At 40.5% G+C, this 13690-nt stretch overlaps 1 protein-coding gene across 1 annotated transcript; it reads left to right on the top strand.

The window, feature by feature from the left end:
* The first annotated feature begins 1516 nt into the window (after positions 1 to 1516).
* LOC107575337 (E3 ubiquitin-protein ligase Topors-like) lies at positions 1517 to 8010 on the top strand. The gene is made up of 3 exons (XM_016261731.1): positions 1517 to 1706; positions 3645 to 4628; positions 5705 to 8010. The coding sequence occupies exons 2-3, from the start codon at positions 3645 to 3647 to the stop codon at positions 7490 to 7492; spliced, it is 2772 nt and encodes a 923-aa protein (XP_016117217.1). The 5' UTR covers positions 1517 to 1706; the 3' UTR covers positions 7493 to 8010.
* The last annotated feature ends 5680 nt before the right edge of the window (positions 8011 to 13690 follow it).

The raw sequence follows: 13690 nt of genomic DNA, 5'->3' as shown, positions 1-13690 counted from the left end.
AATGTTAGATGAGAATCTAAGATAACTCCAAGATATTTAAAATCTGATACAATTTGTAATTTTTCACCATTAACTAATATATCTGGTTGGACCTCCTCCACCTTTATAATGTTAAAATGCATATACTTTTCCGAAACATTTAATGTTAAGCAGCACTGAATAAACCAATCTAAAATGTTCGTCATTGCGATAGATAATTGTTGTGCCACCTGTTCTTTTGTTTTATCGTGTACATAAATCACAGTGTCATCAGCGCACATTTGAATATGTGCATCAGGACAAACATCTGGAAAGTAATTCAAGTACAAACGGAAGAGTAGTGGCCCTAGGACTGACCCCTGAGGAACCCCCGCAGAACAATCTCTTACAGAAGATATGTGTGTTTTAATCTGGGCACACTGTTTCCTTGATGTAAGATAAGACTCGATCCATTTGATCGTATCTTCCGAGAAATTAGAGTGTGATAATTTAGATAATAAGATATTATGATTTAGTGTATCGAATGCCGTTTGTAAATCAAGGAACACGGCACCCACAACCAGTTGCTTATTTATTCATTTTATTATTAGTAGTATTTATTTATGTTCAGTATAGTTTAATAAATAAACGTTTGTGTTGTTAAAGAGTGAAAGAACATGCATTTTATCTGTTTTGTATTTTTATTAATTTTCATTTATTTGTTTTCTATGTGAAGAGTTTATTTGCAAAAACGGATAATGCCGTTAAACTTGTTTTTTTTTATGTTATCACGTTTTTTATTGTGTTAGTTAGCTGTATTTTATAATAACCCAACTGCAGTTCGATTGAAAAAAACGTGATTTTTGAGTTATCCGCTTTTGCAAACGAACTCTTCACGTTCTAATACATATATGTTTGTATTTTTAAGAAATACAAAACATGCATTTATTTTTATTTTTTTTTATTGTTGTTCGTTTGTTGATTTATTTTTATTTATTGGTTTATTTTTTTGTATTATTTATTTGTTTCCTTTATATTTTAATACAGAAGTGTTTATATATTTGTAAAGAAAGAAAGAAGATGCATTTATTCATTTTGTATTTATTTATTCTGCATTTTATATATTTATTATGTTACCATGTGTTTTATATATATATATATATATATATAAATAGGTGCAGTCAGTACCGCTCCAGGCCGCTAGTGGCGCGCGGTCGGGACGTCACCGGAAGCGCCACCTTGTATTTTTAAGAAATACAAAACATGCATTTATTTTTATTTTTTTTTATTGTTGTTCGTTTGTTGATTTATTTTTATTTATTGGTTTATTTTTTTGTATTATTTATTTGTTTCCTTTATATTTTAATACAGAAGTGTTTATATATTTGTAAAGAAAGAAAGAAGATGCATTTATTCATTTTGTATTTATTTATTCTGCATTTTATATATTTATTATGTTACCATGTGTTTTATATATATATATATATATATATAAATAGGTGCAGTACCGCTCCAGGCCGCTAGTGGCGCGCGGTCGGGACGTCACCGGAAGCGCCGCCCTGTGTGCGCTGTTCCTGAACAGCAGTGCGAAACTCCTGCACTTCCATCGGTGTTTAATGTTCATTTTCTGTTGTTTTGAGTTTTTAATCGTGACTTATGTCGCGCTGATGTGATATAGATGTGTTTCTGGGCGCGTACGTGTGCGGTTTGGATAATTCGCGGTGTTCTTGCGGCTTTGTGATGATCAGGTGAGACTCTGTTTCGTAAAGCTAGCTAGCTATTTGTTTTGTTTTTGTTCATATTTCGTTCCTTTATGCGTTTGTTGTCTGCAGAGGTGTTTTATAATCGCTGTTTTGAACCATTGGGGAAGGCAGGAGAGGTATATCCCATAACCATCGATCAGAACACTACAGGCTGCTTATTTATTAACACTTTTAATATTTTGTGTGATTCTGAGCATAATTCTCAGTATGTCAGTGTTTATGGATGTGTCAGCGATGTCGCCGTCTTCAGAGACGCGTGAGTGTATTTATTTAAATTAGTAATAATTTAAAATAATAATATTTGATGTATACCATGGTACTATATAAATATATAAAATATTGAAAATATGAAATATTACAGGTGAGTATTACATGCATCTTAATGCTGACCTGTATTCAGACATGTGAAATAATTAATTCAGGGCAGAACAAAATCCACTTTTTATTGTTTATTAACATTTCGCAGATTTCACAAGGGTTATGCAAACTTAACTGCATGCGTATATTTCAAGAAAACCTAAAAATAGTAAGTTGTATTGCAGTCAAGTTATATTATACTAAAATGCAATCGTAAAAGTGATGCTTGAATCATTGAATTCTGTTGATTTGACGTCCTTTTTCTTTAGTACGTTTGAATTCAACTATTAATAACGCTGTAAACACCTGAAATAGTTTATTCAGGGCAGAACGGAATCAACACAAAACTAAATCCAGTTTTATGATTTCACTTTTCATAATTATTATTAATATTTTTCAGATTTTGCCAGGTTTATGTAATCTTATGACTGCAACTCTCTCTCATATATATATATATACATATTGTTTTGGAAGCTGTGATACTTTTTTCAGGATTCTTTGATGAGTAAAATGTTAAAAACAAGAGCGTTTATTTAAAATAGAAATCTTTTCTAACAATATACACTACCGTTCAAAAGTTTGGGGTCGGTACATTTTTATTCTTTCTTTTTTGAAAGAAATTAAAACTTTTATTCAGCGAGGACGTGTTAAATTGTTAAGAAGTGACAGCGAAGATTTACATTGTTAGAAAAGATTTATATTTTGAATAAATGCTGTTCTTTTTAACTTTTTGTTCATCAAAGAATCCTGAAAAAGTATCAGTTTCCAAATAAATATTGTGCAGCGCAACTGTTGATAATTCTGATAATAAATCCGCATATTATTATGATTTCTGAAGATCATGTGACACTTTATACTGGAGTAATGATGATGGAAATTCAGCTTTGCATCACCGAAATAAATTATATTTTAAAGGATATTAAAATAGAAATTATTATTTTATATTGTAATAATATTTTGCAAGATTGCTGTTTTTTTCTGTATTTTTGATCAAATAAATGCAGCCTTGATGAGCAGAAGAAACGTCTTTAAAAGCATTACAGGTCTTGTGTCTATTATTTGTTTCAGTTTGTTATTTGCCCAACAAATGACAATAACATTTTTAGATTTAAACCGTTTTTTGACAGATTCCTAAAATAATTGTGTTTTCTCTTTATTATGACGGGTGGTCTAATAAATGAAGCACTGTATGTTTTCATAGCATGCAGTTGGCACGGTTGTTTGAAGGACATTGGGCAGAATGTGGAATGGTGTGTTTTTTTGACAATAAAAACACAAAAAAAAGGAAATTGGGCGCTTTACCCGATTAATCGAAAAAATAATCGTTAGTTGCAGCCTTACATTTTATACTTGAAGTGTTGTTGACTTGTGTGATAAATTACTTGCATCTCATTTGCAATTTGCTTTGGATAAAATGTAATGTGAGAAAATAATTAATGTTCATGCATCGTTTCTGATGAACCTGGCACTGGATATTACGAATACTTTTTGTTTTATTCGGATAAAATCTTCTTCTAAATGCATAAATGCGAAGGTTGTCTAACGAGCTGATGTTTTGTGTTGTAGATGATGGCGCCCTCTAAGATGAAGCTGCGTGTGAGGAAGAGAGACAGCGCTGGGAAATCTTCTCAGCGTTTATTGGCCAACGCGTCGCCCGATTCCAAATGCCCCATCTGCCTCGACGGCTTCAATAACGTGGCGTCGCTGGACCGTTGCCTGCACCAGTTCTGTTTCCGCTGCATCCACGAGTGGTCCAAGAACAAAGCCGAGTGTCCGCTCTGTAAGCAGCCCTTCCACTCCATAATCCACTCCGTCAAAGGGGAAAACGACTTTAAGGAGTTCGTGCTGCGTCCGCCGGAGAACGGAGTGCCTGCGAATGCCGATCCGCCTGAGCGTGTGGTCCGCCCCCGAGTTCTCCGAAGCCAGGAGAGGCGGAGCCACAGAGCACAAAACCCCGCCCCTTCCTCTTCCCCTCCACAAGAGGATGACGTTATGTTCGATGGCCTGACGGATGCTGCGGCGCTCGCAGAGAACCAAGACGTGCAGCAGATGGTGCTGCGATTAACAGCACGCAGACATGGGCGTGGCGAGGGGCGGAGCTTGCGGCGTTTGCGCGACCAAGATGTTGTGGCGTTCCGACGCGCGCTTTATAGGACCGGCGTGCGAGTGCGCAGCTCGAGGGACGCTGGCAGGCAGAGGGACATTTCTGCCGTGTTCTTGCGACAAAATCCCGGCTGTTTGCGACGACTATTGCCTTGGCTGCAGCGAGAGCTCACGGTGCTGTACGGTTCGCACGGCTCGCTGGTGAACATCGTGCAGAACATCATCATCTCACGCATCATGAACTACAACATGGAGGACTCGGCCATCCGGGACGAGCTCCGCCCCTTCCTGCTGGCGCGCACCGACCACTTCCTGCACGAGCTGGTGAGCTTCGCCCGCTCCACCCTCAACATGGAGGTGTACGACCAGCAGGCCGTGTACGACTGTCCCGCTCCCAGCTACGAGGAGGGCAGCAGCTCAGACCTTTCTGTTATCGCCATCTCCGAGGTGAGACTCACAAACATCAAACATTACGTTTTGTGAATTAGTTTCTGAGTTTACTTTCCTTCCTGTATGACTGTTCTGTTTCTCTGGCTTTTTATTTTAGGGACTATGTATGTTGTCATGAGAAAATCAATGAAAAAAACCCCCAGAGAAAATTACAAATATTTACAGATGACTGAATTATACCAAATATAAAGCTGAAAATAATGCTCTATGGACCATTTGCTAAATATTGTATGAAAATCTACTGAGAGGTTTGGAAAAGTATGGAATTTTGAAATGGAAACTTAATTAATTAATTCATTCATTAAGCAAATTTTAAAAGTAATTTAATAATTACAATTTTTACAATAATGGGGCCCTATGAAATGTTTTGTCTTTTCAAAACTTCTGTGTTGTATGTCGTAGTCAAATGAAGGCATGAAACATTAACAGTTTAAGTAATCCTTTCAAATGTAATCAAATGACAATTTTACCGTTCTTTACAAGTCAAACAAAGTTCTGCAAAACAAAGGTTTGATGTTAGAATTAAAGCATGGAAGAAATGTTTGTATTTTATTTGGTTTGGCCACAGTGGCCATTTTTGTGTCATGGCCCACAATAAATTTTGGGTTGCACAGACATTTACAAACACCTCAAGATGGCCCTAAAGCCCCCGAAACAAAAACTGATAAAAAATATAGCCAAGCAACCTCCTTTGGACCATTTGAGATGGATTGACCCTGAAAGCAGCAACCCAAGGGTGTCAAGCTCCCAAAAAAAAACTATTTCCTGTTCCTTTTTCTCCATTTTTACTCCTCCACGGTGGGAATTAATGCACAAAAGGGTGTCCACCAAATACATAAATCTAAATATTGTTTAGTATGTCTATAAATCTCTTAAAATCTTATTAATTAATGATAACTTTGTGTGAGGAACAGTACATAATTTAAGTTGTTATTCTACCGAAACCGTCCCCTGTGAAGTGTTCTGACACTGTTTCTGTTTATTGTAAGCAGATCATGTCAGAGCACTGCAGGAGGATGTAATCTGTTTCTGGTTCAGTTTATCCAAGTCTTCATTGTTGTCTTTTCTCACAGGATGACGACGATAATGACAGTGAGGACAATGTCACAGAGAATCCCTCTGCTGTCCAGGAATGCCTTGCATCCGTTGCCACAGCAAGTGGAGTGGAAAGTTTGCCAAGTCAGTCAGCGTGGGATGATGAGACGCCTGGTCCCTCCTATTCAACCCTCCTCCCCTCTTCCAGCCAATCACATGGCGAGGGGGCGGAGCCAAGCGCAAGCACAGCCCCTCCCCTCAGCGCCCTGGATATGACTGACCCTGTGGTGAGTGGCAGAGTGTCAGCCGGACCGGGTGAAGATGACGAAGAGGAAGAGTGCCTGATTGTGGGATACGTGAAACCAATGGCCGAACGAACTCCAGAACTTGTTCAGCTCTCTTCAGACTCGTCTGAAGAGGAGCAAGAGCCAGCCACCACTGAGACAATGGCCTCAGTAACGAAATCAGAGGCATCCCAAGTGCAGCTCCCATTACATTCCCACATGAACCCAATTAGCCCTAGTTCCTCCCCAGGCTCTGCTCCCTTGTGCAGTCCACAGCATTTACACTCGGATGGAGTCAGGTCACACAGCAGAGAACAAGAGGTCGACTACTTGTCCTTCCGTGGTCACCAGTCCAAAGATGGTTCACAGTCACATTCACAGCAGAGTCGAGGTGACTCCAGGTGCAGAGGTCACAAGAGGCACAGAAGTCATCGGCGCTCTGGCAGCAAAGAGAAGGATAAGAGTTTAGAACAATCTCGGCACGTCAAGACCCCGGATTGCTCACCAAGCCAAACACAGAGCTGGACACAAAGCCCAGCAGTGTCCGTTTGGAGCGTTAGCCCTGCCTCTAAGTCACACAGTAGCGACTGCTCTCCTTCTCGAAATAAGAGCGGAGAGCATTCGCGCCATGCGAGAGAGAGATTCTCACATTCTCCTGCCAACTCCAGGAGGAGGAGAACCAAGGAAAGGAGGAGTAGGTCACCCGACTTGGACTCGTTCCTTGGTTCCCACCATCCCTGTGAGGCAAAGCGTAGTCGTAAACGGCGCAAGCGGTCGGTCAGCAGCAGCGGCGCTGATTCACACTCCGAAAAATCCTGCCTGGACAAACCCAGTGGTAAACGCAAGTACAAAACCCGGCACTTGGAGCGAGCAGCCCAGCGGCAGCACAAGGAAGGAACCACAAGCAAGGAAAAGCGGCACCGAGAGCGGCGACGAAGCAGGGAACGATCTCCAAGTGTGGAGATAATCTATGAACAAAAGCCGCCTGACCCGTACTGGGTCCAGCGGAGGAAGAGGAAGCACCGGAAGCGAAGGAGGGAACTGCGTTCTCCCACTGTGATCACGATCGATAGCGACAGCGACCGTACCATTGACTGTCTGGACCGCGTCATGGACGTTATAGACCAAACCGCTGCTGATTTCGAGCAGAGGGATGAGACTCCTAAGCAAGAGTCCATCCAGAACTCAAGTTATACCTTGGACTCTTCAAATCCTCTATCCGAGCCTTCGAGTCCCATGGGCAGCAGTGACCCAATTACTGAACGCACACTAAACCTGGACGACTGTGTGGTGGATGTAGTCGACCACAGTAGTTCCGACTGCTCCAGAAATATGGGTGCCAGTAACCACCAAGAGTTTATACCCAACCATTTCCCAGTGGATTCGATAATAATGGCGCCACCTTCGGACGTGAGGCTGCTGGAAACCATACTGCAAGATCTTGTGGATTTCCTACCGGGGGCAGAGCGGGAAATGGGGCGGAGTTCTCCCGGCCAACAGGAACCCGCTTCTAGACAACAAAAAGACCAATCAGAGATTTGAGGAGATGCCGAAAATGTAGAGAATGAGAACACCGTTGGCAACGGACTGCAAGAGTCGATGACCAACACTGCTAGCAGACTTTTTTTACATACACATGCTTGTCTGATGCTTATCTGAATCTCCTCTAGACGTTTTATAAACTCATTTAAAGTTTGAATTCCTGCTGGAAATGGATGCTTAAACGTTTGGAGAACTTTTTTTTTTGCCATTGTCAACGTCATTATGATTGTTCATGTTGTATTTATAGTCATGGTGATCCTCTTCCTTGAATCTGGTGCTGATTCTCTGTGCCACAACCCAACTACGATCATGCCTGGATGGCAACCCTTGTTCCCCTAACCTTAACTCTAGTTGCAACAAATACATAGGGGTTACCGTCTAGGCTAGTGGTTCTCAGCTTGTTTGCTTCAAGACTCTGATTTTGTTTGACAAGACGCAGGGCCTTTGACAAACCGAACAAAAAAATATGGTAAACTTTATTTTGCTATCCTACACTCTTAGAAAAAATGTGCAAAACTTGTACCTCTAAGGCAGGGGTTTTCAACCTGTGGCGTGAGCATCAGTTAATTCAGAGACATTCCCTTGAGAATTTATGAATATGAGTTAACAAATCTTTAGCCATCCACTAGGGGGCAATCTGACTCCCACTGCTAGTCGACAGTTAGAGCAGAGTTGGCTCGAGTATCAGTCACGCTCAGAGTTGCCAAGTCTGCGGTTTTCCAGCGGAATTCGACTACTTTAACACTTGCCGCGTTTTGTAGTTTTGGGCTAGTTTTGAGTAGCAATTAGGCGGGTTTTGTTGTGAAAACCTGGCAACCCTGGTCACGCTTATTGACAGTGTAAGATGATTTACGATTAGCCGTGTCAGAAATCCAACCACGGATTGGCATGTTGTTATCTCAGAAACAGGCTCAGCCATCACATTGAATCAGGTAAACTGGTTATATATTTGTTTCAGTATAATTACGCACGCTGTACCAGGGGCAGCTCTAAACCATTTTTAGGTGGGTTTCAGCCCCCCTATCTGTCACCTTAGCCCCCCCAAAACTATCTTAACGATCAGGCCAGTGCTACTTCCTGGAGAAAGTTTTTCATCCTCACGTGTTTTAAGTCTAGTCAGTTTAAACATTAAAGTAATTTTAAGCCATTTAAGCCCAAGACATCTCAATGCGGTACTCACGCACTGTGATAGAGCATTTCTATGCGCACCGCTCACACACCTGAAGTGCACAAACAGATAGCCTTCTCAGACAGCAGGTGAATACCAATGGCTGTCTTGACAAGTATCCTTGTAAGCACAGTCGGTTGTTTTAAGTGAATGTAAATAGTGAAGAAAATATCAAATGTACATCAGTATAACGGATCCGTGCATTTCTTACGTAAATAATGTTAATCAAAAAGAGCAAAAAAAAAATTGTTCGCTGCTTTAATAGCTTTAATGGATATTTGCTTTTATGTTAATGTTAATAAAGTAATTCGGTGTGACTACAGTAATACGGGGAGGGGGGGGGGGCGCAAGTGGAATTAGACAAACTTGGGGGGGGCGCATGTTCTAAAAGGTTGAAAACCCCTGCTTTAAGGTGCACCGGAGGAACCTTTTCATAGTTCCTAGAACTATTGGTGGAAGTTCCTGCTTTTTGGCGTGTTCGCACTGCAGGAACTAGAAACTTATTTAGTTCTAGGAACTCCATTTGGGGGAACTAATTTAGCTCCTACTTCAGAGTGGGGTCTAAAACAGTTCTATAGGAACTACCAGTGACATAAGTGTACGCTGTTTGGCCAAACGCATACGAAACATTGGCTACCCGGCATTTTTAAAAAGCCATGTATAAATTTTTACTCCACAAACATGGAAAATAGTGATAATGGCATTTACCTGTTGTCTGCACCCTTGTGTTCTTTTCTCAGCCTCGATGATACGTAACCCTGCAAGTTGTCATAGGAGATTTAGTCCGATTTTCATGCTCTTTCAATCGCATAAATTGTGCATTTACATTCCATCTCTGTTATCACGAATCTCACGACACACAACAAAAACGGCTCCGATCACGACGTTCTCCATTCACCGGTTGTTGCCGCGAATTAAGACGTCGCTGTCGGCCGCTTCAGAGTTCCTGCTGGTGGTTCGAATGCAACCAGAAAAATGGCCCGAGGGAGAAATTGATTGTCTAGGAACCAACCTGCTGGCTAGTTCCTAAAACTAAAGCCTGGAATACAGTACACAATTTCTACCCTGATTTTCCACCGCTTTACAGTCTGGAGAAGTTGACGCTAGTTGCTGAAAGTCAGAGCCAGTCTGCAGATTTGAGTTGACCGATTACATAGAAAATCGCGTAGTGTATGATAGTCACAGACTCCGACTTTTTAGGTTCAAACTTTGATTCCATCCAGTCGGAGGAAATCAAACATGTTTGATATTTTCAGCCGATTTTAGAATGCATATTGTCTTCATTTGTCAAGTGTGTCCTAGCAACAAGGCGGACGTTTCTGCAGGAGCTTGTTGTGATGGGAACGACTTTAAAGTCTGGTAGTGTGTGATCCTTAGTCGTGTAGTGTATGATGGCCAGTTTTCCTTTGTCACTATTTACAAAGTCGGTAAGTGTATGATGCCTAGTGTTTTAAAAATCTGTTCAGATTTGAAAAGTCGTGTAGTGTATTCCAGGCTTAAGTTCCTAGAACTACGCAGTGCGAACGCGCCTTTAGATATACAACAGATTGTCACTGGGACAGCGCGTTGGAAAGGAGAAAACGGCACGGCTAGCGTTTTCCATCCATTTTTAGGTGCAACATGTGAACGGCCCCTAAGGGTACATATTGCTACTTAAGGCACAAATATGCACCTTTAGGGTTGGACAAGATACAATGTTGTACCCTAATGGCACATATTACCGTACTACTTAATGTACTAATATGCACGAGTTAGGGTTGGATAAGGTACAGCGTTGTGCCTTGAGGACTTATTTTGCTACTTAAGGTACCTTATGCACCTTTTAAGGTTGGATAAGGTACAACGTTGTACCTTAAGGTACATATTAGTAATTAAGGTGCTAATATGCATCTTTTAGGGTTAAATAAAGTACAGAGTTGTCCTTTTAAGGTTATTGCCCCGGTGACATGTTGTTTTACCTTTTAAAGGTACATTTTTCACATTTTCTGACAGTGTACATGATTATATGGTTAGTTGCATTTTGTTATTTGCGTTTAGCGTTGTTTTTTCTGCTTCTGTCCACAATCTTGTCAAAGCATCCCTGTGATCCTGAGTCACGACCCACTGGCTGAGAACCACTGATCATTCATTATTCAGTCCCGCTGAACCTGGAGAATTGTGTCTTTGTTAAACTCAGGGAACAGGTGACGTGCACCTCCATGCCTCTGTTACGCAGTATGTGTGTATGTGCTGGTGTATGCGGGACTATGGTGACACCCTGGAGATATAGTTCACTGATCATGTCTACTAAACACACATCAAGCCTTCTTTACAACAGCTGTCTGTCATGTCAGCCAACAATCAATAAATGCATTTAATAGATGTACAATCTTGTGTCTAAAAGTGTTTTTCTTTATGAACCGCAGCATTAGTTCGTCACCTTTGTGAGCTGAGACCCTTCTAACCAGTTGAGGTTTGATAAAACAGTGTGATAAATCCTGAGTCTTCCAGGTAACGGTATAGTCCCCTACATTAGTAGACTTTGCAGCCGGTTTGTATTAAGTTGCTGTCGCTCCCGTTGTGTAAAGTCGCCAACTTTCATTAGGTTCTCGGGGAACACAAAAGCATTGAATTCTAGTTTTTAATTAAATATGTTACACAACTCTTCCACAAAATTTGCATTCGTTCTCAAAATGTTTCCACATTTCTGTCGATTTGTGCTACCCTGTCAGATTTTGCCATTCTCCCATTAAAACAATAGATGGTACAATTCGACAACCTGTCAAATACCCTAATGGTTTATTAACGTCTACACCAACACCAACCCTAAACCTACCCCTTACAGTAATGCAAATACAGTAATTATGTGTTATTCAGGGTTGTGGCTAGAAGGCATACAGCTATGGCCGGAAACCAACAATAAATATATTTTTCTACCTATTTGTGTTTTATTAACCTCTACACCTTTTTTTTTGTGCCAAACCGAATATTCAAATCCCCGTGTACCATTAAAAGGGGCCTTTTCGGTGTTTTAGCAGAATAAAAAAGGTTTTTGCAGAGCAATGGTGCAGCAGTAATCACGATGGCTCTGGGAGTGTTGGCCGTTTCTCAAAACCTCCTGTGCTCACTAACAAGGCGGCATGTTTGGGCACCACAGCGAGCGCTTGGAAGGCGCCTGTGTAGGCAGCTCGCTATAGGTTTTGAGCCACTTTTAGTTTAGTAATATGTGTTTTGTTTCCTCGTGTGTACTTTGGCTTTTGTTTCTGGATCAGCTGTAGTGAAGCTCGGGATTAGTCAGGACCATTGTTCCAATTGTGTCAAAGCTCTTGGGGTGTCCCCCCCAACCATATAAAATAAAACTATTTATTCATATGATGCATATTTTTTGTCTTGTCCTCGTTATCATTGAGAACCTAATTCTAAAATAAAAGATTACTTTACGATGATCAGTGAACAATCACTAAGCCAAGAAGAATTAAATATCTAGCCTAGGGGTGTGCGATGTTAACAAAAAATGATATCTCTATATTTTCTGGGATTTTATTGATAACGATCGATAATCAGACGATATTTTGCTGAGTGTGTTGCGCTGCAGGACTGCGTGGACAGCTGACTCTGTGGTGGTCAGTTCACAGCAGTGACAGAAATGAATCATTTCCAGCAAGTTTAAAATGATTTTTACCCTTTATGGGCATTTTTACCTTTGTAAAGCCATTTTTTTCTCAATAAAGTCATCAATATAGTCAATTACAATAATAAGTCATTTGGGGCTGTTACCAATGAATAAAATCATTATCAACAAAACTCATGCAGCGCAGAGGAAACACAGAAGCTGCGTCTGAAGTGGCATTTAGATGCATTTACACACTGTTTAATGCAAGGCATGGATGCTTTAACCTGCAGTTACACATGCATAAATAATGTTTTGATATTTTAATCTTAAAACGTTGAATATTGATATTTGAAATTATTTCACATGTGGTACTTTAAAATGTGAAATTAAAACCGCCAGTAGGTGGCAGCAAGTCACTGTTAATAAGTGAGTCATTGCGATTGAACGGGATCATTTAAACTTTGGTTGATTCATTCAGGAACAAAACACTACCGTCATGTTGCTCAGAGACGCAAAACAGCGCTGTGGTTTTGTTTGGAACCATTTTTGTTGGCAAAATAGGCAATATGGTGTCTAAAACGTAAGTCTCTTAATATGAACTTGTTAATTGAACTGTTGCATAAAATCAATATCACATTTGTGATTTTTGCGAAAGAAAAATGGCACTTCGTGTGATATTGATCAGCTAAATGAAATGATATAAATATATAAATTTTCTGCCCCCATGTCTTGAATTTTGGGAGCATTCTAAATGCATTTTATTATACTGAATCATGCAGTGAAAGAACACACTCTAAATGTTTAATAAGCACTCATAATTCCTCTTATATTCAATGAGGCTGTGCATACACGGTATGATAAATGAATCTAACTTACATCATACACTTTGTTGCCTATGATGATGGAATTCACAAATTTCAGTCTGAACAAAACTCTGGGGTTTCAGCGATGACTGGTCTGAACACCTCTGATTGGCTACTGCATTCCTAAGCTCAACAGAATCGTGTGTGATTGGTTATAATGAGCAACGCTGTAAAAACACGTAAAAATTATGTAACATAAGCAGGTCAAAATTTAATACAGCAATCGAAACTTCATTTTAAGTATTAAAGTTTTATTGAAAAACCAGGGGAGAGTACTCTACTCTTGCTCTACTCTACTCTTACTCCACTCTACTCTTGCTCTACTCTACCCCCCAAGTATATGTTTTGGGTGTTATGGGGGGGTCCCTTAATGCTTATGGGGGGTCCGGGGCCCCCCTCAATTCGAACACTGGTCAAGACTCAGTCAGTCATCAAGTCCTGAATCGCTGCAGAGATGTACAAGCTGGAAAAGGAGAATTTGCGGCGCTTTAGTGATTATATAACAAAGTTTTTACGACCGTCTCTCATCAAGAACTTCATGACGACATACCTGGATAAAGGTGAGCGTTAATGAA

Source organism: Sinocyclocheilus grahami, unplaced genomic scaffold (assembly GCF_001515645.1).
Source record: "Sinocyclocheilus grahami isolate Dianchi unplaced genomic scaffold, SAMN03320097.WGS_v1.1 scaffold2576.1, whole genome shotgun sequence".
Classification (NCBI taxonomy): Eukaryota; Metazoa; Chordata; class Actinopteri; order Cypriniformes; family Cyprinidae; genus Sinocyclocheilus; species Sinocyclocheilus grahami.
Note: the sequence above shows the minus strand (reverse complement) of the source record. Positions and strands in the feature narration are given on the sequence as shown.

Bases quoted from the DNA above. Each gene is read 5' to 3' on its own strand.
- LOC107575337 (XM_016261731.1), top strand. From the start codon at position 3,645: ATGATGGCGCCCTCTAAGATGAAGCTGCGTGTGAGGAAGAGAGACAGC. The intron at 4,629-5,704 runs GTGAGACTCACA...CTTTTCTCACAG, and splicing joins CTGTTATCGCCATCTCCGAG to GATGACGACGATAATGACAG.